The sequence below is a fragment of the Cibotium barometz genome, chromosome 23 (genome assembly GCF_041138505.1).
Source record: "Cibotium barometz isolate CiBa-2024 chromosome 23, ASM4113850v1, whole genome shotgun sequence".
NCBI classification, from domain to species: Eukaryota; Viridiplantae; Streptophyta; class Polypodiopsida; order Cyatheales; family Cibotiaceae; genus Cibotium; species Cibotium barometz.
Window position 1 is genome coordinate 56,565,270 of NC_141068.1, and position 27,581 is coordinate 56,592,850.

A 27,581-nucleotide genomic window follows, 5' to 3' on the forward strand; every position below is an offset into this window, starting at 1 on the left:
CCATGAAAGAATGCACAACGGAAGATGGGAAAGTGGAAACGCAGGAGAGAGAGAGAGAGAGAGGGGGAGAGATGGAGAAAAACGCAGGAGTATACCTGCTCTCAATACCAATCGAAAAGATGATGAAGATGGCGGAAGTCCCGAGCAGGTGGGGAAGATACACCTCATAAGTGAGGGACTACACAAAGCAGAAGCGGAGAGGCCAAAGAGGCATGCAAGAGGCAAATTCAATGTTTGTATGAGAGGGGGCAGGCCAGTCAATATATATGCCCAAATAGGGGTTGCCGACCAGCTACATGACTCCATAAAATGGGGGAAAAAAGGTGTGAGGGGTGACCAGCCCCTCATGCTAACATGGTCAGCCCTAGGGGCTCAAGCAGGACACCGAAGAAGAGAGCAGCAGGGGATGATGATCTCTTAACACTTCCATGGGGAGAGTAACACCCTCAAAGCTTGTACCTGATATTTTTCTCCTATTCTTGGGAAGGGGGGGGGGGGGGGGGGGCTGGCGCTCCTGGCCTCTATGTGGTGTAAGATGTGCACATCTCTCTTTCACAGTTTTGTGGAATTAAGTGGCAAATGTTTTTTGTGAAACCCTTGCCTACTCTAAGTAACAGGCGCAATCAAGCGGCTGTACCTTTCTACCTATTCCATTGAGCTGTCCAATTTGCGAGCAATTGGTTGGTTGAAGCCAATTCCTTTTATCTAGATGGATGTATTTGCCCTTTTACACATGCATGCATATGTGTGTTTGAAACAGGCTGAATGGATAATATTATGTTCTTGCTGTAAATTATTAGGTTTGGTTCTCTGTCTGGAAGTGCCAGCCTTCATCATGGCTGGGTGTGATCTTCACGTATGATAGAAACTTAGCAGTTTTTAATGTCTGGAAATGATAGAAACTTAGCAGTTTTTAATGTCTGGAAATGATAGAAACTTAGCAGTTTTTTTATATATGAACTATTGAATACGAATTTGGACATGTCTATATACACATAATATTGCAATCTGTATGATGGAGTTGATGGTCCGAAGCTCTGTGAATAGACCCTTATCAAGTTAAGATCACACCTTGGGAAACAGCCTTAACAGATGTGTACACTGACTATGAAGGATAACTACACTGATGTTAAAGACTTTCTGCCACTACCCATGATCCTGCCTTACTTCTTTTCAGCCCCTTAAAGTATATAGGGATGGATTTGAGCTCAACCTCAGGCACAACAGAAGATGGGAGCTAATTTAGCAGTTCAAGCAGGTTACTTTATTGCAGCAATGCTAAGGGACGGACACCTTAGGATGTGGACTTTATCTATGTCGATTTCTTTGATTCTTTACTTTTTTTCATGTTTTAATGTACTCTGAGGAGGTATTATGCTTTAAACAAGTCCAAAATCCTCATTTCTTGAAATAATAGTGTTAAACAATAAATTACAAAGAAGTTATTGGAACAACAAACTCTAATATAGAAATTACTTGGTATAAGCTGCTACTTAACTTGCATATTTACTGTCCTTTAAATTGGAAATGCAGCCGTATGTTGTGCCACCACCATTGGATCCGAATCCGGTGGCATCATCTATATCTGGCAAAGTGGTGCTGGAATTGGCTGTTGCAAGTGGGCTTATAGCTGCAATGGCATATACAATTGGAGGTTTTGTCACAGCAGTGGCATTTATGGGTATCAGCATTGTGACTGTTTCTCTGGCCTACATTGTGCTCCCATTAGTTATCCCAGTGCTTTGGCCTGTCCAGATAATCTTTGTGAAGCTCCTTGAAAGCTTAGGGATCCTTCTTTTTGGTGGTTTTACAAGTGGTACCATAGGGAGGAGAGGTTTGCCGGGTCTCATCTCGAGCATCTATAAATTTCTCACGTCAGGTGCTCTATACTTGAATGTCCGTCTTTTGGCAGTAATGCTTTTTGTTGGCGGATCTATGGCAATGCTTGCTAAGTTCACCCTCACTAGGAGACCGAAAGACTTCACAAAATGGGTTTGTTATTTCCCGATACCTCTTTTGTGATTTGCTCTTCTATGATGTATAATTATGACTTATTTGAGTTTTTGAAATCAGGATTTATGGCAAGCCATTGAATTTGGTCAATCAAAACCACAAGCTCGTGTAGAGGTTACTTTCTCCTGTCACTTTTATTTTTGGTTCTTGAGTCTCTTTCTTTTACACTGAATTGAGGAGTATATGGCTGCTGTGACAACCCTCTTTCTTTTCAGGGCTCAACTGGTGTACTTTTTTCGGACATTGCCGGAATCGATGACGTGGTGGAGGAGCTGCAAGAGGTATTGTGCCAAAAGTGTTAAGATTTTCTTTTTCTTTGCATCTGATCAGGGTTGAGGTTTAAGGTATATACGTGTACAGTTCTGTAGCCTTCATCAGTCTTAGAGAGGTATGGTACCTTTGGACTTGGAACAAATTATAAAATATGACAAATTTGTAAAACATACAACGACATGCTGAAAAACAGGTTTATGTTTGGGAGACACCTTGAACAATCAGAGGTGTTCTTGGAGGTCCAAACATGTCGATTGGTTCTAAGGGATATGAGGCACGCCTTGAAACTATTATGATTAATTGGCTTTTCATAATGTAGGTCAAGGGCACCTCGTGCATGACCATTTTGCAGAAATGCCTTACTGCTATAAGGATTATGAAGTTTTGTAACATATAAAACCAGCAGCTTTCTAGTACCGACTTCACCCATGCTCTATTAGATAATAAAACTATAGTTTGGTTGGAAAGGGATGTTTGGAAACATTAGAAACTCATAAGGTTGAAGTCATCACAACTTGCTGCTAATGATTCCCTGCGATGGGCTGTCTAGACAGCTAAATTCAGGTAGAGTAGTAGGGTTCATTTATCAAAAGCTTTCAAAATGCCTGAGAATGTGAGGAAACACATTGAAGCAAGATGGTTAAAAACTTTTGTTGCATGTACAGAAGGCTTATGGTTCCAGTTTGGAAATTATGCATCAAGACGAGATACTGTACGTACATTAAATTTTAAAAATATTATGATGCACAAAAAATGGAACATAGACTTTACAAATTTGAAGAAAGCATGCGGAGTAGGGTTCAGGGACCTCTCAAGACTGAGATAGCCTGATTTAGGCTCTGGTAGGAGGTACTTCATGTGACTACGGGGAGGGCAGACGGATTTTGCTTGTACAGGGATTAAGGTCTCCTGAACAGTGGCACTTATTGTAAGACTTGAGTGGACGAGAGATGGGCTGTGGGAACAAAGGTAGGAAAATAGGCATGTGTGAGTCTCTGATGTGTGAAATAAAGGCAGGTGACCCCATGATACAGTCATACACACTGTTATGACCTCCATTTAGATAGCATTTAGGGCCTGATGATGAAGGCCATTTGGGCATTCCATTGTAAATGAGGAGGCGAGGAGCTGTACCATTGCGAGAGTCTTAAGCTGTGACCGACATAAATGTCTTGGAAGTCCATCTATGGAAGTTAGATTGTATCCTCCTGAAAACCCAGCATTGATAATTGTTTGTCAGATTTATGAGCATTAAAAACTCCAAGCAATAGCACCTTTCCCTTGCTGGAGAACTCCTCAATAGCCACGTAAAGTGCATGGTGTGGTAATCGAGGATCTAGTCTAGCTAATTGATGCGAACAAGCAGATTTCTTGGGGAGGAGGGAGGTAATATATACGTTGCTAGGCCTTTTTTTTTTCCAGGAAAGAGATCCTTCCATTAGTTATTAAGCAAAACAGCCATGTTGGCTAAGTACAAACTCATCTCCATGGAGGAGAGCGATAATCAAGAAAACTGAAAAAAGGGGAAGGGTGCCCTTCTCCCCCAGCTGGCTGCTTTGGAACGAGAAGGCTACCTCATACAATGGGGGTGTGGGGGGGGGGGGGGGGGTGGGGTAGGGGTAGGGGAACAACCACACCAGAGGTCTATAATGCCAAAGTGGTCTTACCACCACTGTCAGTGAGAAAAGGACCGTGACATGGAATCTGTAGGAATCGCGGTGGCACTTCCGCATGCGATTAGAGCCACTGTGAAGCTTCCCTCAATGTCCACGGAGGGTATGAAAGATATTGAGCTAGATGCTTCAGATGGACTCCGCTGGTGGGGTGAGGGTGCCCTCGATAGCCTCGTTATACAACGAGCTGTACAAATAAGCCACACAACAATACTATTGCAAATCTCCCATCTCTGGGAGTCCAATGATCAGAAGTGGGAGATGGAACTAGAACTATGGAGATACAGCGATGAGAGACCTCAAAGGTAAGGTCCACCCCATCCTCATATGCCGTGGCGGCGTTAGCCTTAGTGGCCCAAGCAACTGTGTCCCAAGTAACTGTGCTGGGGGGGGGGGGGGGGGGGGGGGGTTTGTTTAATGAAAATGCGGAGAATCCTCTGCCAGACATGCTGAGCCATTGGGGAATCCCAAAGGCATTGTCGCTGGGACTCTTGAAGTTGGCCACACCTCGAGCAAACTACTGGCCCTGCCAACCATGTGCCAATTGCTAGGCTCCGGTGTGCTAACTGCCACAGAAAGAGAATGATCTTTTGCGGGGCCGAATACTGCCCCACAGCCTCTTCTAAAAATCTGAGAGAGAATGAGGAGGGATGCCCTGAGATTGCTAGCGCTCCGCTGTTGCTAGAGTGCCCTCGATCGCGGGCATTTAAATCCTTTGGCCCAGCCGTGCGGTGTAAGCAAAGAAAGAGGTGTTGGGAGCCTCTCTCTATCAAAGGGATTGTGCCATGTCCACTCCCCTTGATCCCACTGAAGTCGTGTGAGAGGGTGATCCTCCCATAGCCAGAACCGCTAGAATCCCTCTCTGGCCACCTTGGCTGGTGGAAGGTCAATGTGCCTATTATGCTCATGGAAACCTATCACCCTCACCCTCTGCCAAGGAGGGTTTCCTTTGTTGAGTCTACTATGTGGTCCGATAGAGAAGGTGAGGAAGGCATACCTCTCATCATCGCCATGGACAGCCGAGGGTATATCACATTTGGTGAACAAACCCAACCACTCTCCGGAGAGGGGGGGAAAGTCACTCCAGGGGGGATGGAAGAGTCGATGTCCTTGCCTCGTATCCCACTGAGGCTCCTCTCTCGGGTCTTTGAGGGAAGCTGTCCTAAAAGAAGCCACTCTTTGAGTGACTGCACTGGGCCCTTACTCAAAGCTCTCCATGATATGTTTGGCAGGCCCCCAACATATGACCATTGGGAAAATGGACCAGGGGGTTCCAGATCAAGGGCTGACAAAGGCGCTCCTCTGATGAAACTGGAGTGGATTGCTGAAGGGCTCGATAGAGGGGTGCTTGGTCATCATAGATCCCTCTATTCAAAGCCCTGCCCTCTTGGGCAAGTTGATAATTTGTGGACTCCTTCTGGGTGGTGAGCCCTGGAAGGACTTTCCCATAGCCCGGATCTGTGCCCGTTTTGGGTGGTCCTTTGCCCCAGAGTACGAGATGGATTTTCACAAAGATGTGGTCTGAAGAACTTGGTTTGCCATCATGACCCAGCCAACTAAGGAGAGCTTGGTTGAACTTCAGTATAGTAACTTCTTTTGAATGCTCAGAAGAAGAGGGGCTAACTGTTCTTCCGGGGAAATATCGATACTGACCTATAGCGAACTAGAGTGCTGCTCGGGATCCACTGAAAAGCCTCAATTGGCCTCCAAGCCGGGGCGGGCAATGAGCCAACCTAGAATCCACTCGACTTGTCCGGTTGATCTGAGTGCCCGATGCACATAAGAAGATCTCAATCACATCAATGAATCTCTGGAGATTCCCTTTATCTCCGGATAAGTATGCTACTGTGTCTTTGGCTAACTCAGAGTCAAGTAGCTCCAGCGTCTCTGCAAAACATTTCACCTCGAAATGGGGCAGGAAACGCTGAAACGGTCACCCCTCGACAAGTGCTTTATTGAAACGCTCAACTAAAACAACTATACACACACACACACACCCAACATACACATATACACACATAAATATATACATACACATATAAACACACACACACACACACACACACACACACACACACACACACACACACACTTTTTTTTTTTTTTTTGGTAAAGCTTCATGTCATTAATTACAGGTGGGAAACCTCAAAACGAGGAAAACCGACCAAAAAGACCATATACAAGGGAGACTACTAGAGTGTTCACTATGTTCAGTGTGAACATAGTTAAACATCTAAAAACAATCTGTAAAAAGAGCATACAGAGATGAGTCAATCTCATGAAGAGAGAGACAGTCATATAAAGATTGCTGAAGAGAGGAACGGAAGAATGAGTAAGCATCCAAACGAGGCCCAGCAAAAACTATCCTGTTGCGAGACTGCCAGGTAGTCCATAAAGCCCAGTAGCGAACCCAATCAAAGAAGACTTTATAGGATCTAAGGGGTGAAGGGAGAAGACCAAAGATCCAAAAGTATTTCCCAAAGGGTGCCTGTCGGAAGTGGGCTCTCAAACATGCAGCAATCGGATCCAATAAAGTCCTAGTCAGAGGACAACTCCACAAAAGATGAAAGACTGTCTCTTGAGAAGCACCACAACTATGACAAGTTGAAGGTGCCAAAAGTCGCCTAGCCAAGAAAAGGCCGACTGGCAAGACTCCAATCAAGCATCTCCATAAAAAAAGTCTACTTTTCAAAGGAAGACTGCATTTCCAAAGAGAATGAAGCCGCTGTTTCCACCAAGCCTGACTTTTATGAAGATGCCAAATCTGATTCGCATGTTCTTGAACCTAAGAGGCAGGCAACAAGAGATGATATATCGAATGAACCGAAAGTTTAGCCATTGATAAAGGGCCTCGTGCAGGTTGTTCTCTTCTAAGGCTCCAATCAACCAAACGATCAGAACGATCCAAATCTGTAATTGGTTCAAAAGGAGCAAGAAGCTCTCGAATAAGCTGCCAGATTGATCTATAATGCATCCCTAGACCAAATTTTCTGGCGGCAACCACAAAAGAAAGCACATGGCCACCAGCATCCAAAACATCATCAATAAGATAAACTCCTTTCTTTGAAAGGAAATATGCCTTCCTAGGCTCACGTAGAGCCAAGGGTATATCAAAAGCCTTTGACCAATGAATACTCTCAAGGCGAAGCGAAGAAGATTGCGCATTAAGCCTCGGATTCCAAAAAAGATATTGCGTAACCTGTTTCCAGGAAAAAATTAACTTAGATGAAAGAGGGCAGCTGACAATTTTTCCATCGAAATGGTTGAAAATTGCATCCCAATACGTAACAGTCCACTTTCCAAAAGCAGGTGAAGACATAGACATACACATATGACCCAACATAATAGCCCATGGCTGGCGCTGTTGTACAAATTCCAACAGCAAAGTGGATTTACGAGCAAGCACATGAAAATGAATATTCAATATGTTCAAGCCACCATGTATCTTTGGAGAACACATCTTTGGCATTGACAAAAGACGAAGACCCTTTTTACGATGTTGAGTTTTCCACACAATTGCCATTGCCAGAGACATAAACCGATCTATATCAGCTTTCCTCCACATAATCAATGGAAGAAAGAATTGTATGTAAGCCATTACAATAGCCTGCACTATCCTGAGACGTACATGAAGAGGCCAAGTGGAAAGCTGCCAATAATCAATTTTGCGATTCAATTTTAGCATAACCCATTGAATCATTTGTGAAGATGACAGCTGCTAACCCAAAGGGTAACCCAAATGACGAACGATATGTCCACCAGGAGGTATTCCACCGGGCCACAATACATGATGCCATTGCTGTACGTTAAGCGCAAGCAAGGTAGACTTACGGAAATTCACTTTCAAACCAGCAGCCAGACCAAAAAGTTCCAAAGCCTCCATTAATCTCTGAAGATCTTGTTGCGTATTCTTGGGCATAAAAAAAGAATCATCAGCATAATCTTCAGCCAGGAAAGTATGCCCAGCAGGAAGCTGTAAGTTATGCAATTCATCAGTAGCTTGCAAAAAATCCAAGTAGCAAAGAAAAGGATGTGTGGCAATAGCAAACAACAAGGAACTTAGCGGACAACCCTGGCGAACTGAACGTCCCAATTTCCAAGAATCCGATAGAGAAGAGCTCAAAATCAAAGAAGCATCACTGTCATTATAGAGCCAATACACAATATTTTGCCACTTCGCACCGAAACCAAGATAACTCAGTCATAGCTATATAGTCCCAATGCACAGAATCAAAAGCTTTCTCGATATCAACCTGCAAAATGAGTACATCCTGCTTAGTGTATTTGGCATATTCAATGGCAATATAAGCATTAGCCAAATTATCATTGATTTGCCTCCGAGGCACAAAACCATATTGCGCAGGATGCAAACCATCATGTAAAAATCCTTTAATACGATTTGCCAACATCTTAGTCAGAAGCTTATAGATGATAGGCATAAGAGTAATGGGCCTCCAATCAGAAAAAGCTTCACAAAGATCCCGTTTAGGGAAAAGCTTAATCAATTCTTCTTTCCAAGAAGATGGTAGTACATCATTTGCCCAAGCTTCATTGATCATATACAACAATGATTGTTCCAGCTGAGGCCAAAAAGCATGGAAGAATTCCACTGTCAATCCATCCCATCCGGGAGATTTCCATTGACCCATTGAACGTAAAGCATCTTTAAGTTCAATATCAGTGAACGGAGATTCTAATTCCAAAGCATCCTGCGGAGAAATAATGGGCCGAACATGATGCAATAAAGCATAACGAGCATTAAGTATGTCAGGTGAAGTAGTTGGCGGTTTAGCAAAAAGAGCTGCAAAATGCTGACTAGCAATATATGAGAGCTCCGACAAAGAATGAGTCCATTGACCATCATATTTTTTCACCCTTCTGATGCATTCCTTTTGTCTTGAAGCATGTAGATTTTTGAAAAAATCTTTGAAAGAGTAACCCTTATCTATGATAGCTCGATGTCGCGAACATGTCAACCATTTTTGCAATTTTCTCTCCTCATTTAGCATGAGGAAATGCTTAGCCTGCATTAAAGATTCTTGTTCATTAGTATTTAAAACCCGAAACTGAGCAAGATCAGCCATAGATTGACATGTTTCTTTAGCCTGCAAGATCCGATCCCGCAAGTCGGCCATGTAATAACAACCATAATCACAGATCACAGCCTGCATGCGTTGAACAAATTGAAACCAAGCAATGTCAATATCCTCATGCATTTGAAGGGGCAAAGGCTCAATGGCTTGCAAAACCATTTCCTTGAAATCAGCATGCACAAGATAACTGTGCATGCTGCCATAGGTCCAAAATATTGCAGGAAGAGAGCAAATCATTCCATGTTCTGCATTCAGCTCCAAGCATATGAGTTCTTCTAGTGGAATTAAATTCAGGAGATGGAGCATTATTAAAATCTCCACAAAGGAATGCATTATGGAGCCAGGGATAAGCCAACATTTGCGACCATATATTTGCCCTGTCAGCCGAGCTTTGTGGTGCATAAACTGCTGCAAATTCATAAATTTGTCCCCACACACACACACACACACACACACACACACAAAAACATGCATTCATACATACATACATATAAATATTTTATATATATATATATATATATATATGTATATATATATATATATGTATATATATATATATATGTATATATATATATATATGTATATATATATATATATGTATATATATATATATATGTATATATATATATATATGTATATATATATATATATGTATATATATATATATATATATATATGTATTTATGTATATACGTATGTTCTTGCGTACGTATGTATGCAATAGTCTTTGTGCGTGCGAGAAAGAAAGAAAGAAAGATATATTAAGCGTCTACTTAAGGTCCAATACACACACACACACACACACACACACACACACACACACACACAAAAACATGCATTCATACATACATACATATAAATATAAATATAAAAATATGTATATATGTATTTATGTATATACGTATGTTCTTGCGTACGTATGTATGTAATAGTCTCTGTGCGTGCGAGAAAGAAAGATATATTGAGCGTCTACTAAAGGCCCAATGGGCATATGAGACCAAAGTGATACAATAATGTCCATGGCATATCTCATCATGGAATGGAAAATAAAAGAGAAACAAAACATAATCATATCTATCTCATTGGGGTGATACAAAACTGTCCATGAAAACTCATCATGGAATACTAAGAACATAGAAACATGAGAGCAGCATCAGCTCCCAGCAAATGGTATACCACTCTCCAAAATATCAAGCATGGGGCTAATGAGTATGACCAAGAGGTCTCCCTCAGCTATGTCATGTGGAAAGGTAGCTTGATGGCGGTGGAGCATATCTTGGATCTAGAGCTAATGAGGGGATCGTGGCCAATGGTCGGGGGGCCGGGGGCGTCGAGCACATTGGATTGTGGAGGCCCGGTCCGAGGTGACTCCTCTCAAGCGAGGTAGGCCCAGAGCAGCTCGAGAAGGGTCCACAAGATCCACTATATTGGTGTCCTCCACCTCCTGGGTCTGGAAGAAACTGGTGATTGTTGGTTGGGAGGGAGGGGGCGGGTGGTTGGGGCCGAAGCTCTCTCAAGAAAGTGTCCTTGTGTCTGCGGAGCTCAAGCAAGAAGAGGCCTAGGCAACGTTGGTCCTGGAAGTCAATGATAGAGAGAGGGAGAGACATAGCCCCTATAGCCTTGTCTCCTATATGCGGACAGAAAACTGCTCATGGCCTCGGCGACAAACAAGAAGAGAAAAGGTGCCAATGGGCAGCCTTGGCAGACCGTGCGAGAAAGCGGGAATCTGTCACCTCTGGCCCCCTGAATGAGAACTTGGCTGTGCAAAGCCGATTAGAGCCCAGAAATACCTCAAACCCACTCCTTTGGCAATCCCATCCGGCACATTGTCCCCTCCAGAAAGCCCCAGTCCACCCTGTCTCACAGGCTTTCTCAAATTCAAGAATGAGAACTACCAAATCCTGTTGCCTCAACGTGGCCTAAACGACTGCCTCCCAAAAAGTGAAGGTGTTGTCTAGAATACTCCGATCTTGAACAAAACTTGTCTGTGTGCCATGAATCAAATCGGGGAGGAAAGGTTGCAGTAGCCGGCTGATGGATTTGTCTAAGATTTCCTATGTGGTCCCTAGGAGGGTGATGGGTCTCCATCGCTGAATCTCCAATCTGTCACCAGTCTCCTTGGGAATCAAATAAATCAATCCCTCTGACAGCTTCTCTGGCATGGAGCCCGTGGTTATAATCTCATTGAAGGCAGCTTTGAAGCTGCCTTGGATTCATCTAGGAGGGGTTGCTGTGATAAGTTCTTATAGCGATTCTTTGACATAACCGAATCCTCTTGGGGCACACCAGGTTGGTGAGCATGATGGTGCCGCTCTACCCTAGAAGGCCGGCACGCTGGTTTCGCCTCAAATTGGCAGCGGCCTCGCACTCTTCTGCATTGGGGTCCTCGGGGGCTGAAGCTTGGTGCTCTAAATCTTGGGGGGGCCAAGATCCCCCTCACCCTTCTCTTTATGAGGAGCTATGTTGAGAGAGAGAGAAATGAAATGAAATGAAATGTTATATTAACGTCTTCAAAAGGCCATAATGACCTATGAGAGAGAGAGAGAGAGAGAGAGAGAGAGAGAGAGAGAGAGAGAGAGAGAGAGAGAGAGAGAGAGAGAGAGATTTTTTTAACATCTTCCAAAAGACCGAACTCGGCCTATGAGACAAGTGAGTGTACAACTGTCAATATCTTCTGGATGCCTAGAAAAAAAAGGACAAAATGAACATGAAATAAAGTATGAAGGTGCTGAGCTAGTGGGGGGGGGTGTGATGGATGGAGCACTACTGCTAGAGGCTCAATATGCAACCTATATGCGTAGGGTATACAAGAATGCAAAGCAGATCTGTCTAGCTCCAACCAGTACCATAGTGGTTGGAGGGGGGGGGTTCCATTACTCTCCCACCTCCACCTATCACTGGGAGAAAGGGGAAGATATTCCTTCCTGAGGCTAGGAAAGCTTGAGATGCCAGCTAGGGGGTCGGAAGCCATGCCGCCACCTTGCAAAGAAGGCTTTTGGCGTATGTTGTGTGACGGGGCTCCCCGGACAGTACTTCATTTTCCATTAGATGGGACACCTTGCTAGAGCTTGTCCCCACCATCAGTTTAGGAGAGCGCCACCAGTGTTCCTCCCCACCCCCCACCCCGTGAAGTTCCTAGCACAACTGCTCAATTAGGGGGAGGCTAAAGTACTCAACTTTGCAAAATAGGAGCTCCACGGAGGCATGGACGTGATATGACATGAGGAACTGTCTTGGGAGAGGCTATGCAAATGCAAAGAGAAGGAATCCTTGTCGGCCGTCTGAGCCAGTGTTGCCAGGCGTTTCTGAAACGGCAGGTATGAAATGGGTTTCGTACGTTTTGAAACGTTTCATAAAAGGTAAGAAACGGATACAAAAAGGTTTCATACAAAATAGAAAAAACATGTATATTTTTAACTTGAAATATACAAAAGAAAAAACTGTTGACATAACTGATAAGAGACCACATTGAATTCATTTCAATAAAAACAAAATACATGTAAGATATGATGATATCACAAATCATGTGGGTGATCATCGATGACTAAACAGAAATCAAAAGGATCACCACGTGGGTGATGAGTCACGACTCAAAATCCAAGATCAAAATAAATAACATGTCCAAAGTTCAAACTACATAACATGTTCAAATAAAAAGATACTGGCAGCTGCTAGCTACTATCTGCATCCTCATGCTCATCCTCATCTGCATCTTCTGCCTCTGCAGCCTCACTCTCAAGGTCACTGCTGGTAGCCGAGTCCTCAAATGCCTCATCCTCTAGAGGTGCAGGTGCACCACTAGTACTAGCCTCTCGAGAAGATCGTGTAGTGCGAGCCGGAGCCATGATCGCCTCATAGAGGATAGAATAGATGTCTCTCTCCTCTTGAGGAATGTCGGGAATCTCCTTGCACTTCATGATATCAATCTTATTTGGATTCACTTGGCAAGGCTCAATGGGATGACCCTTTTGTTCTAGCAATCGGAGATTGCAATGACAAAAGACAAGCTGTGCTGAGGAGAGTTTATTTCTCTTTTTCGTGTGAAAAAGAGTCCATGTACTCCAAATCCTCTCAAGGCCCTGAACTGCAATCCTAGGAGAGAACTCTCAATGCAATCCGTCTCTACATTGTACAAAAAAGAATATTAAGAGAGTAGCATTTGAATGTAGATTTTGAAAGAATAGGACTCGGGAGACAAAGATACAAGATTCAAGAATCAAGAAACCTTACCAAGTTGGGTGTCCCAAAACCGTATTTCTCCCACCAAGACACTGGCTCCAACTGTGTCTCTGTCACCAATTGGCCGACCATTTGGTCCATCTCCAGTTTTTGCGTCTCGTTCACTTGAGGCTAGGCCGGTGTCTCATGTGAAGAGGCCAGTATTTTGCTGACATGGACGGGAGCCAGACTGGTTCCACTCGCGTGTTAGCAGGATGGTGTCGTATGGATGGGAGCCAGACTGGTGCCACCCGTGTATGACCTGGACTGTGTTCGACCCATGGGATTGTCACGCCATGGAAGAGCCAGTATTCGTACCGTGTTTTGCCTATGGGACTCTCACACCATAGGGAGACTCGTGCGTGGAACTGTGTCTTACCTATGGGACTGTCACTCCATAGGAAGACCAGGTTTTTATGTTTTTATGTCGTGCCAGTTTTGTGCCGACAGATATTTTGTACTTGTTCCATGAACGGGAGATATGTCCATGTTACTATTTGCACATGCACACATATTTTGCATGTTTGAAACTGTTTTCGCATGACATGTATTTTTGTGTTTGCCTGCTTGACGTGTTACTTACTGAGCGGGGACGCCTGCCAGTGAGTCGTGAAGTCTGCTCTGTGTTCTGATGAGTTTTGGTGCATGTGAACAGGTGGTAAGTATGTCGCACATGTTGTTTTTATTATTTTATTTCTAACCTTTAGTTTTATAAGGTTAAGTGTTCACATTCACTTAAATGTGGGCACCCCCTTTGGGCACCCACTTAGGAGCCAAGGTGGGGAGCCCCACTTAAGTGAGTGTGGGGGTGGGCACGGTCACCTACCCATACTCCCCACCCACATGCAAGCGTAGAGTAAACTACACCTTAATTTTTATAAAAAAAACACTTCCCTTTCAAGCGTGGGCATGAACCACTTTCAGCCTTTTTCGTAAAAACAAAGATGGCGACCATCTCTTGCGTGAGCTCTCTTGCAGGCGGCTGTCACCTCCACAAGGCTGCACTGCTGCGCCGCCTCCTCTCCTGCAGCAGGCGACTGCTTCACCTCCCATACAGGCGTGTGTGTGTGCTCTTTTTCTTCATAGCAGGCTGCGCTTGTTTTTCCCAGGCGGCTGGCTGCTACTCCTTGCAGGCTGCGCTGCCTTCTCTTGCAGGCAGCTGCGTGTGTTCTCTCCTTTCATCTCCCTTCCTACAGGCGGCTACTCCCCCAGGCGACAGTACCTGCAGGCTGCCCATCCTCTACCGGCTGCACCTCTCCAAGCTACGCATGCCCCTACAGGCGGCTGTGGCTGTGCGCTTGTGTTCCAGCCAGTAGAACACTGCCCTCAGGCGACTCTGCTTGAGCTCCTCCACACTGCAGCCAGGCATCTCCTCCCTTGCAAGTGGATGCTTCTTCTCTCACAGCAGGCGGCTGTGCCCTTTGTGGTGGTGCTTGTCTTGATGGTTCTCCACGAGGTGACTGTGTCTTCAACAAGGTGTTATATCTTCTAAGGCTACCTCTCTGTTTTCTGCTTTGAAAGAGGTGGTACATCTTCTCCACTGGCGTTCTACAAGGGGACGTCGCATCTCCTAAGTGGCTTCATCATACCACGAGTATTGGTTTTCTATCAGCCATCCACAAGTAAGTGAATTTCAGATTTAAGTAAAATATTTTGTGTTTAAATCTGATAAGGGATTCCCGACTCCCTCTACGGCCACACCCGTTCGGTGCCGGGTTGTCCAAGCTTTATTGGAGAACCTCGGTCCAAAGGTGCTGAGATCGGGAGAGCCAGGCGTTAGTACGAGAGCGCCTGTTTGTGCGTGGTCTCGGAACACCAGTGAGGCGCTCTCCGCGGAGTCCAGTGAAAGCACAAGACCGTAGAGATTGGACCACACTAGTTGTCGTTCTGCTTCGAGCTTCTACATCGAAATTCGACTTCGAGCCTATTTGTTTGGTATTGTTTTCATATGTACATGGACATTATCTGGTTCTTGGAACCCATGGAGCATTGTATTCATTAAATACTCCCAATAAATATATCATATATTGAGGGGGGGGTGGGCCTGTTCCGGCCCCAGTGCTGGTGTCCATTTTTCCATTTCATTTCATTTCAATTTCAAGTTGTATTAAGTTGTCCATTTCAAATTTGTGGTTTTAAAGTTGTGCTATTAAGCGTGTGGGTGTCCAACGGAGTCTTTCCCACTTGACGGGATCGGTTTCATTGGTATCAGAGCACGGTTGTTTCCCTCTTCCTAGTAGGGAAACGAACCTGTGTACTGGAGATCCCGCTTTTAGCAAACTTAAAACACAATGGACAGCCAAGGCAACCCTTTGGAAGTGCCAAATTCGAGGGGTCCATCTAGTGTCTCTCGTGGGTCTGATGCCCTTCGAGGTAGATACAAGCCCCTTGAAAAGGTTATTGATAGTGAATCAAAGGGTCAACTGTCTCCAGGAAAGACAGTTATGCTTGAACAAGAGCCTGATGCTATGAGGGCTGAAATGGAACATATGAGAAAACTTTTGCAGGCTCAAGAGCAAGAGTTAAAGTTTTTGCATGAAGATCCCCATCTGCAAAGTGCCATTGAAGCCAGGAAGGCTGATGCTATGGTAGATGTAACTTTTGAATCAATGGCTCGTGAAGTGGGCAAGAAACCAAGGGAGTTGGCACTTGCCTATCTCCTTCGCAAAGGTGATATCAAAGAGGGGGATGACGGAGAGCTGAAATTCAGAAATCCACCTCGTTTGAAGCATGGAGATTCCGCGTCTCAAAGGCTGAAATCTTTTATGCAAAAGGAAGAGGTGACAGTCACCTCTCGACATCCATCTTCTCCACAAGGCACTAAGCCTGACAGATATATGTATGCTAGTGCTCATGGAGGGCATGAAAGTCACATGCATGCAAGACATGTATCTCATGGTGACAGGTCTACTTCTAGAAAAATTTTGCCTTCTGAGTTGTCTCATGGAGAGACAATGCCATATGCAGGTAAGTCACATGCATCTGAATTTCGAGTTTGTGGAGCACATGCCACCGTGCCCCATGAAATTTCTATGACGGCCCATGGAGCCCATGCAGATAGGGCTGCCCCGTTGGATAAGGGGAAAAGAAAAAGAGAAGACCATGAGCCTCATGCCAGGAAGCTCAAGGAATTCAAAGCAGGTGACAAATCTGTTAAATTTGATGCTTTTCATGGTGAACATGATGCTTCTAAGGTGTTAGCATTTGTGGCACAGTTCGACATTGCTTTTAGCGATGAGGATTTCACAGAAAAGTCAAAGGTGCGCCATGGTAGCATGTTTTTGAAAGGGACTGCTGCTCATTGGTGGATCACTGAATAGATCACCAAGGATCCCATTTCTACTTGGAAGGATTTCAAGGATAGATTTTATGCTCAGTTCTTGCCACCAAATGCAGAGCAAACTCTCACTCAAAAGTGGGACAGGCTGGAACAAAGAGATAATGAAAGTGTGCAACAGTATGTTAACAAATTCTGGAAAGTGTTGCTGGAAGTGACTCCCTTTATGCAAATTACTGAGGATGAAAGAAAGAGGAAGTTTCATTCTGGACTGCAACCAGCATTTCGATCGGGCATTGAATTGCACCCGAAACATACGTTGCAACAACTCACAGCTTCTGCTCTTGCTACGGAGCAATTGGTGCTCAAGATTAAACAAGATCAAGGAGGTTCCAAGGGGAAGGACAAGGCTGCCCCAAATCAGCAAAAGGGTGGACAGCCACCTAAAAAGAACTTCTGGGAGCCTTACAAGGGTGGTATAGCTGAAAATAACACTTCTAAAGAACAGGGCCTAAGGAAGAACAAATTCGGCTTAACCCCGGAGCAAAGAGAGCAATATGCCAAGGATGGAAAATGCTTTTCTTGTGGTAGCAAAGACCACATGTTTCGACAATGCCGAGATCGCAAATCAAAGCACGAGGACAAGCACACCAAAGCTAATGTACATGCAGTTCCTGATGTGCAAGGAAATATAGGTCATGATGCAAAAGAGCGAATGGTTTGCAAGGCTTGGGGGCAAATCAAGGATCAGCCCGCACTCTTCATTTTTGATGACTGTGCAACTGACAATTTCATCTCTATGCAAATGGTAGCTGCATTGGGTATTGAGGTTGAAAACATGGGACCTCAGATTGAAGCCGAAGCTGCATTTATTGGTAAAGAGGTGCAGGTTACCCCTTTGATAGGGAAGTTGTGCATCCATATCCAGGGCTACCTTGATAATGAGCATTTCTTAGTTGCTCCACTGAATGGATGTGATGTATTATTGGGCAAGCCGTGGCACCATAGGCTTGAGCCCTGCAAAGATTACAAGTCCAATATGATTTCTTTTATGCATAAAGGCCGCATGCATTTTATTGATGCTGGCAAAGAAGGGGATTCCATCCCACTTGTATCACACATCCAAATTAATAAAGCAATGAAAAAGAGTCTTTCAGCGTACTTGGTTTTTGTGCGTGATAGTCTTGTGCCAAATCATCAAAATGTGGATGCTATGTCTAATGATAGGCTGAATTTTCTTAATGCATTCAAAGACTGTTTTGCTGACTCGTTGCCAGGTGAATTACTTCCCCAAAGGCCCGAAGATCACCGCATAGATCTTGTGCCAGGTAGTTCTCCACCTAACAAACCCGCATACCGAGTGAGTGCTGCAGAACAAGAAGAAATCATGAAGCAGGTAAACGAGCTTTTAGAGAAGGGTTTGGTTCAGCCCAGTTCTTCACCTTATTGCTCTCCTGTGCTTCTTGTTCAAAAGAAGAACGGATCATTCCGTATGTGTGTGGACTATAGAGCTCTGAACAAGCTTACCATCAAGAACAGATTCCCAATTCCGCGAATTGATGATATCTTGGATAAGCTTGATGGCTCAGCTTGCTTTAGCAGACTTGATTTGAAGAGTGGCTATCACCAGATACGTGTGGTGCCACAAGATGTCCATAAGACTGCATTCAGGACAGCTTTTGGATTATATGAATTCTTGGTAATGCCTTTTGGTCTCACCAATGCTCTTGCTACTTTTAATCGAATGATGGATAGGATATTCCGATCCCATCGCAAGTTCACAGGAGTCTTCTTTGATGATATCTTGTTTTTCTCCAAGAATGAGCAGGAACACACAACTCATTTGGTCACAGTGTTCGAAGAGTTGCGGAAGCATAAACTTTTCATCAATGCCAAGAAAAGTGAGTTTTTCCTTTGAGAGATTCATTATTTGGGACACATTGTATCCAAGCATGGAGTTACAATGGATCCTGCAAAGATAGAGACCATTCGTAATTGGCCCGAATTGCAAAACGTACATCAAGTACGTAGTTTTCTGGGATCATAAGACATTTTGCTATGATTACCACTCCTCTACACGATCTCATGCAGAAGAAAACTGCTTTCAAATGGACTTCAAAGGAACAGGATGCTTTCTTGCAGCTCAAGCATGCTATCATATGTGGACCCGTTTTGATTGTTCCTGACATGCACAAGTCATTCATAGTTGAATGTGATGCTTGTGGTGATTGCATAAGAGCTGTCCTAAATCAAGAAGGGCATGCAGTTGCATACGAGAGCCGTCGTTTGCATGATGCTGAGCTTCATATGGATATCTATGAGAAAGAGCTCTTGGCTGTAATTCATGCCTTAAAGATATGGAAACATTACCTTCTTGGGGCTGAATTTGTAGTCAAGACAGATCATCAAAGCTTGAGATACTTTCTATCTCAAACAAAGCTTTCAGAGAAGCAGATGAGAATGGCAAACTTTCTTTCCATGTTTCATTGTCAGATTGTGCATACTCCAGGAAAGAAAAATGTGGTGGCCAATGCACTATCTAGGAGGCCTTATGTTGTTGTAGTCTCAGTGGCCTCTCATGGAGATTTATCTGTTATGAGAGATTTGTATCATTTGGATGCTGATTTTTGCCATATATGGACTGATTTGATGGCTGGTCATTCACATGCCTCTTATGTTATCAACGAGGGTTATCTCATGAAGGATAATTGCCTATGTGTGGTAAAGGATTTGCGTCCAAAGGTTATGGACGAATGTCACGCTCCACCTTATGCTGGTCATAGAGGTATTATGCCTACTACTCGTATGATTCACAGGTATTTCTTTTGGCCGAGCATGCGGAGGCTTATGTGCATGCATGTATTACTTGCCAAAAGGTGAAATTTGACAGGCAAAAGCCTCCAGGTTTTCTTCAGCCATTGCCTATTCCCTCGCAACCTTGGGAAAGTATCACTATGGATTTTATTATGGACTTGCCTAGATCCCAGCATGGGAATGATGCTATTTGGACTATTGTGGATAGGTTTAGCAAGCAAGCTCACTTCTTGCCTGTCAAGAAAACCATCAAAGCTGATCATATGGTAAAGCTTTTTCTTGCTAATATTTTCAAGCATCATGGTATGCCTAAATCCATTGTTGGGGATAGAGATCCCAGGACTACCAGCCTATTTTGGAGGGCCTTATTTGATAATATGGGTACTAAGCTTGAGTTTTCATCAGCTTATTATCCCCAAAGGGATGGCCAAAGTGAAGCTGCAAATTCAGCCGTGTTGGATTTATTGAAATGTTATGTGGCAGATCAAAAGACTGCATGGGAGAAGTATCTTCCACTTGTTGAGTTTGCCTACAACAATACGATCCATGCTTCCACAGGAAAGGCTCCGTTTGAGATTATTTATGGCAGAGTGGTCTTGCCACCCATCCTTCGCACAAAGGATGAGATTTTTGCAGCTGATGAATATGTTCGTGACTTGGATGTTGCCTTTGGTCAGGTGCGGACAGCCATTGCAAGATCTCAGGATAAGCATAAAATGGCTGCTGACAAGCATAGAAGGGACATGGAAGTCAAAGAAGGTGATTGGGTATTGCTGAAATTTGAGAAGGCTAGGCTTCGGAAGAGGCCAGGACGAGAAGGATCATATCCTAAGCTTTCTCCTTGCTATTATGGACCCTTCAAGGTGATTCACAAGATCAATGAGGTGTCATACAGGCTTGCTTTACCTACCTAGTCATTGGAAGATTCACAATGCTTTTCATGTGAGCCTATTTCGGAAATATGTGGGGCCAGATCCTGATGAGCCTGTCACAGAAGATCCGCCAGAAATTGAAGAGCTTGAGGAGATCCTCTAGCCAGAATAGATTGTTTTTCACAAGGAGAGAAAGCTACCTGCACGAAAGCTTTCCAGGAGATACCTTGTGAAGTTTAAGAATTATTTGCCTATTGATGCTAAGTGGATAAATGAGGACTATTTTGTTGATTACCCACAGTTGTTGCAGGCATATCTTGAGGCTTTTCAGTTGAGGTCAACTCTTTAGAAGCCTGGGGGGATGTCACTAATTGGCCGACCATTTGGTCCATCTCCAGTTTTTGCGTCTCGTTCACTTGATGCCAGGCCGGTGTCTCATGTGAAGAGGCCAGTATTTGGCTGACATGGCCGGGAGCCTAACATGGACGGGAGCCAGACTGGTGCCACCCGTGTGTTAGCAGGATGGTGTCGTATGGATGGGAGCCAGACTGGTGCCACCCGTGTATGACCTGGACTGTGTTCGACCCATGGGATTGTCACACCATGGAAAAGCCAGTATTCGTGCCGTGTTTTGCCTATGGGACTGTCACACCATATGGAGACTCCTGCGTGGAACTGTGTCTTACCTATGGGACTGTCACTCCATAGGAAGACCTGGTTTTTATGTTTTTATGTCGTGCCAGTTTTGTGCCGACAGATATTTTGTACTTGTTCCATGAACGGGAGATATGTCCATGTTACTATTTGCACATGCGCACATATTTTGCATGTTTGAAACTGTTTTCGCATGACATGTATTTTTGTGTTTGCCTGCTTGACGTGTTACTTACTGAGCGGGGACGCTGCCAGTGAGTCGTGAAGTCTGCTCTGTATTCTGACGAGTTTTGGTGCATGTGAACAGGTGGTAAGTATATTGCACATGTTGTTTTTATTATTTTATTTCTAACCTTTAGTTTTATAAGGTTAAGTGTTCACATTCACTTAAACGTGGGCACCCCCTTTGGGCACCCACTTAGGGGCCAAGGTGGGGAGCCCCACTTAAGTGAGTGTGGGGGTGGGCATGGTCACCTACCCATACTCCCCACCCACATGCAAGCGTAGAGTAAACTACACCTTAAGTTTAATAAAAAAGACCCTTCCCTTTCAAGCGTGGGCATGAACTGCTTTCAGCCTTTTTCGTAAAAACAAAGACGGCGACCATCTCTTGCGTGAGCTCTCCTGCAGGCGGACGTCACCTCCACAAGGCTGCACTGCTGCGCTGCCTCCTCTCCTGCAGGCGACTGCTTCACCTCCCATACAGGCGTGTGTGTGTGCTCTTTTTCTTCATAGCAGGCTGCGCTTGTTTTTCCCAAGCGGCTGGCTGCTACTCCTTGCAGGCTGCGCTATCTTCTCTTGCAGGCAGCTGCGTGTGTTCTCTCCTTTCATCTCCCTTCCTACAGGCGGCTACTCCCCCAGGCGACAGTACCTGCAGGCTGCCCATCCTCTACCGGCTGCACCTCTCCAAGCTACGCATGCCCCTACAGGCGGCACCTCTCCAAGCTACGCATGCCCCTACAGGCGGCTGTGGCTGTGCGCTTGTGTTCCAGCCAGTAGAACAGTGCCCTCAAGCGACTCTGCTTGAGCTCCTCCACACTGCAGCCAGGCATCTCCTCCCTTGCAAGTGGATGCTTCTTCTCTCACAGCAGGCGGCTGTGTCCTTTGTGGTGGTGCTTGTCTTGATGGTTCTCCACGAGGTGACTGTGTCTTCAACAAGGTGTTATATCTTCTAAGGCTACCTCTCTGTTTTCTGCTTTGAAAGAGGTGGTACATCTTCTCCACTGGCGTTCTACAAGGGGACTTCGCATCTCCTGGGTGGCTTCATCATACCACGAGTATTGGTTTTCTATCAGCCATCCACAAGTAAGTGAATTTCAGATTTAAGTAAAATATTGTGTGTTTAAATCTGATAAGGGATTCCCGACTCCCTCTACGGCCACACCCGTTCGGTGCCGGGTTGTCCAAGCTTTATTGGAGAACCTTGGTCCAAAGGTGCTGAGATCGGGAGAGCCAGGCGTTAGTACGAGAGCGCCTGTTTGTGCGTGGTCTCGGAACACCAGTGAGGCGCTCTCCGCAGAGTCCAGTGAAAGCACAGGACCGTAGAGATTGGACCACACTAGTGGTCGTTCTGCTTCGAGCTTCTACATCGAAATTCGACTTCGAGCCTATTTGTTTGGTACTGTTTTCATATGTACATGGACATTATCTGGTTCTTGGAACCCATGGAGCATTGTATTCATTAAATACTCCCAATAAATATATCATATATTGGGGGGGGGGTGGGCCTGTTCCGGCCCCAGTGCTGGTGTCCATTTTTCCATTTCATTTCATTTCAATTTCAAGTTGTATTAAGTTGTCCATTTCAAATTTGTGGTTTTAAAGTTGTGCTATTAAGCGTGTGGGTGTCCAACGGAGTCTTTCCCACTTGACGGGATCGGTTTCAGTCTCCCTGAGCAATGCAGTAGCTCGCCCAAACATATGGCTACCGTTGCGGTTAGTGAGCTCCTCATCCTGGAGCTTTCTCATAAGCTGTATATCACCTCCCATTCCCACCAACATGGTAATGTACTCGATCCATCCTGACTCTTAGCTCCTCATTGAGGTATTGGTCCTCATTCCTCCAAAGGGGATTGGTCTATGAAACCAATCCCAACGTCGATTCCAGATCTCTTGAATATCTTGAACTCTACATGTGACATACATAAGAGATCAAGATTTATAAAATAACTTATATAGGAAGACTCAAGAGAAAGACTCGAAGTCTAAAGTTAAAGCCCAAGGGTGAGCACCTGTCACGCGACAAGGTAGTGAAATCATTGAAAGCTTCACCAATTCTGTCCATGAACTCATAAAGCAGCCCAATGGTACTCCCCTCCATGTCTGTGAGCTGAAGGACACTATACATGGGCTGAAGTGCCTTCACAAGTCCCTCTGCATCCTGCCACCAAGTATCTCTCATCACCATACAAGAGAATGCTATAGACTTGGGCTCATCCTTGTCCTCCCATGCTGTCCATTCACGACACACAATAGTGCGTAATAAGTCATGTCGCACTCTCACTAGTCTCTCCACCACAATAAACATATATGCAAACCGAGTTTTGGAGGGCTTTAGAAGCTCAAGATCACTATTGGCCCTGTACATGCTCAAAACCTTTGGTCTCTTTGTGACAAAGTTCACCATGGTAGATTCAGCTGAAAATACATGGCTCACCCAATCAAGGTTCCCCACATCCTCAATCATCAAGTCAAGGCTGTGTGCTGCACAAGGTGTCCACCCAATCTTGGGGAACTCCTCCTGTAACATCCTGCCCATGGATACACAATTGGACCCATTGTCCGTGAGGACACAAGAATGTTGTACACATTTCTCTTCCGCACATCTGTCCATCCATCACAAAGCAAAGTACAACCATACTTTGCCCAAGTGGCCTTGAGAGGCTCCATCTCCATCTCCATAGCCAGTTGCTCCTTGCGAAGCTCAGTAGTGCGCAATGTCTCGTAGGAGGGGCCATCCCACTCACACCCAATGGGGGAGATAGCTCTCATTGTCTTCTTCCATCGAGGAGTCCTGACAATGTGGAAGGATAATCCACATTGAATAAACAACTTCATTAACTCCCTCGTTGCCTCTTTCATGCAGCCTTTTGCATCCCTGCCTGAACATGTCCTTTCTTGAACACTGGAAGACTAGTTCTTTTGGCTCGAGGTGCTGAGCTAGAACCACCTGCAACCTCACCACTGGTATCTTCCTCTCTGATACTGCGAGTCCTCTTGGAGACACTTTGACGTGCTTCAGGCTCCCCCAGATTGGGGATATCCTCAAGGGGGATACCTAGTTGCATGGCCTTCCAAGCCTTGAGGCTATCATAGATTTCTTGTGGCACATGCTTACATGGCCCAATGCCAAAACCCTTTGTTTGTGACAAATGTGCATTCAGCCTGGTGACATTGCCATGGTGCTTATCAGCACAAAAGTTGCATTTCCACTTTCCGGAGCCCGAGCCACCATATCTAGACTCAAAGGTGACATTGTTCCAAAGAGAAACACCTGTTCGAGGCATCCTACAAGGCGGGGATAAATGCAGATTGCTGGCCCTGCAAGTGCGACACAGAACATAAACTAATCTCATTATATGATTCATGATTTTAACTGTCATCTTGGCCAACAATAGAGCAAGGGGAAGAGAAGGTAGATAGCCTTAGAAGTTAGGCCTCAATAGAGCAAGGGTGGACCGTGGAAGATATGCCATAAATATTGATGGAAGAGAAAAAAGTGTGCTGCTTTGTGAGTTGTGCAGAGAAAACCAACATAAATGACATTACCGCTTTGGAAGACCTCCACAAGGCCCAAGGACACCAAGGAGCAGGCGGGCTGACACGAGCGATCGAAGGCTGGCACACAAATCGGCGAAGTCACAGGCGGCCGCCACAGGGAAACGTGAACGAGGTGCGCCATACAATTCACGAAACGATTTGTTTTTTAGGTTTTTAAAATATGCATGATGAAAAAACGTGTTTCGTACAGGACGAAACGTTTTGTACCTGTACGAAACGCGTTTCTATGCAACTGTGGTCTGAGCTAGAACCGAAGTAGTGGTTTGGGGGGGGGGATTCCATCACTCCCGATAACTCGACCTATCACGGGTGACAGGGACAAGGGGAAGATATTCCTTCGTGAGGCGAAGACAGCAAACTGTAATGGGAAAGCCTGAGGAGCCAGTAAGGGGTCGAAGCCGTGCTGCCATGCTGCCACCTCGCTAAAAGGGCTTAGCTGCATGACTCCGTTTGATGCCGCATGCGAATCAAACTTGACTTGGTAGTATCCACGCTCCAGAGAATGATTTTTCCAGGCTCGCTGATGAGGCTAGCCTGCAAAATATCCCTGAGTTGTCCACGCGCTGAGTGGCTTCCAACTAGCTTCCATGCCAATGTGGAGGCCTCAAGGGGGAGGGATGGTGCGAGAAGAAGGGGGGACACATGCTGAAGCGAAGAAGGGGAGGGGGAGGAGTCAAAGACCGAGGGGCTGACAGAAACGCGGGGGGCAGGGGGGAGAGAAGTGCAGGCGCTAAAGGAGGCGGAGGCGAGGGCCAGGCAGCAGTGGGGGATGGATGGCGAGTGGAGGAGGGGGCTGCAGGCTGAATGGGGAGGGGCACACGAACGCAGGCTGAGAGGGGTCTCCAGCTCAAGCTCAACAGGCCAATGGCTTTCTTTTTGTCTTCAGTGACTGCTGCTAGGCTTCTTAATCACACAATCAATAAGTAGCTTTAATCCTTTTGCTTTATAAGGAAATTCATTCTTCTTCAATGCATAGTTGCATTCATTCAATACAATACCTGTCATACAGTATGGAACAATTTGTCGCTTTTTTAATTTAAAAAGTTGACATTTTTCCTTTCTCCTTCATATAGCTTATACCTTATACATGTCCATACATGTCTTGCTTCAGCCTTGCTCACACCTATGAGTCATCCTCTGAGATTGCCTTTTACACACACTCACCAAAGTTGAGAAAGACAGGTGCTAGACGTGCATGGTTGCACTTGGGAGATAGTCTTATGAGAGGAGATACCCAATGATAGGAGTACGAGTTTAGCTTAATGTTTGGTTCTGGCTCTTAAGTGCTTTAGGTCTAGAGTTTACAGTTCTCTATTTTACTATTTTGTGTTGTTGTTTAGTATCTCAGCTCAAAAGGTTTAAGTTCTTATTAAGACGAAGTGTGTGTATGCTTTTGTGTGTGTGTTTTTTATTCTTTATTTTTTAAAGTTTCTTTCATTCATGTAATTGTTTTGTTTTGTTTTCTTGTTTTCTTGTTTCTTTTTTTTTGTTTTTGTTTTTTTGTTTTTTTTGGGGGTTTTTTTTTGTTTTGTTTTGTTTGTTTGTTTTTGTTTTGTTTTTTTTGTTTTTTGTTTTTTGTTTTTGGTTTTTGGTTTTTTTTTTGTTAATATCTTAATTAAAAGTCTTCATTTGATACTATCTTTTGATTTCCTATCCTTACTAGCTAGGTTTGTTAGTTTATTTTTTTGAGGGTTTTTTTTTTTGGTTTTTTTGTTTTGTTTTGTTTTTGGTTTTTTTTGGGGGGTTTTTTTGTTTGTTTTCTTTTGTTTTGTTTGTTTGTTTGTTTTTGTTTTTTGTTTTTTGTTTCTATTTGTTTTTTTTTTGGGTTTTTTGGTTTTGTTTTTTTTTGGTTGATGTCTTAATTCAAAGTCTTCGTTTGATATTATCTTTTGATTTCCTCTCCTTAGTAGCTAGGTTTGTTAGTTTATTTTTTATTTTTTTAAAATTTTAAAATTTTTTGATCTTTCAAATGCTTTGTTTTTGTCTTTGTCCTTCTTCACTATTATTTCTTTCTCAAATCTCTCAATTCCTAAGTTCAGATTTTTCTGACCTTATGAAGGTATATAATGATAGGAGTACGAGGGTTAGGAGTAGCCATGCTATATAGATCACGCTTGAGCACTATGAGCTCACTGGTATGGAAAGATGAAAATGCACATTTTATGTGGATACACATACATAGGCCTGTATACTGCAGTTTGCTAGCCTGGAAGAGACAGCTTGTGCGATAGAAGAGTCAAAGACTAAACATCATGCATCATTGTGTTAAAAGAGTGGAGTGAAAACTCTAGCCTGCTTTACCTCATGTTCCTTTAATAAATTAAGCTCATAGGATATATCAAGAAAGAGTTTCTCTTGTCAAATACCTAATTAATTTTCTCTTACTGAGCTGTGGAATCACCTCATGCAATCTCTATGCTCTGACATACTATGTTTCTATTGGTTTCCACTACAAATATAGGCCTTAGTGGGCTGTCACTTTATGCTGGGAAGCATCTTCAACATTGCTTAGCTCAAATATGGCCGTTTTCGAAAGAAGGCCATGCCAGTCATTTCAGCCAAAATGCTTCAGAACCCATCAAAATGTGTTTCAGGGCCACGTTAGTTATAACCTCTATTACTTAATCAATGAGAAGAATAAACATATCCTTGTGAGGATTTGGTCTCCCTGATCTGGACCCTTGGTTGACAGTCTTTGATTGCTACAAATTTATGGCATTTTTCATCGTCAATCTTGCAGTTGGTGACCTACCTGAAGAATCCCGAACGGTTCAATCAGATGGGAACAAAGCCTCCTCATGGCGTTCTTCTAGAGGGGCCTCCTGGGTGTGGAAAGGTACAAATTTCTGCTAACCATGTCAGGTTGTTGTATATGTTCATGAGTGTGTTTACATGAGCCTGTGTGGTCTTTTGT

The 27,581-nt window shown here is 44.3% G+C and overlaps 1 protein-coding gene across 1 annotated transcript in view; it reads left to right on the top strand.

The window, feature by feature from the left end:
- Window positions 1–27,581, top strand: part of FTSHI1 (FtsH extracellular protease family) — a 106,465-nt gene that overhangs the window by 32,500 nt on the left and 46,384 nt on the right. The window contains exons 5-8 of the mRNA XM_086817697.1: window positions 1,534–1,992; window positions 2,074–2,127; window positions 2,229–2,294; window positions 27,408–27,503. Coding sequence (XP_086673823.1) covers window positions 1,534–1,992; window positions 2,074–2,127; window positions 2,229–2,294; window positions 27,408–27,503 — 675 coding nt within the window. The remainder of the gene's footprint in view (window positions 1–1,533; window positions 1,993–2,073; window positions 2,128–2,228; window positions 2,295–27,407; window positions 27,504–27,581) is intronic.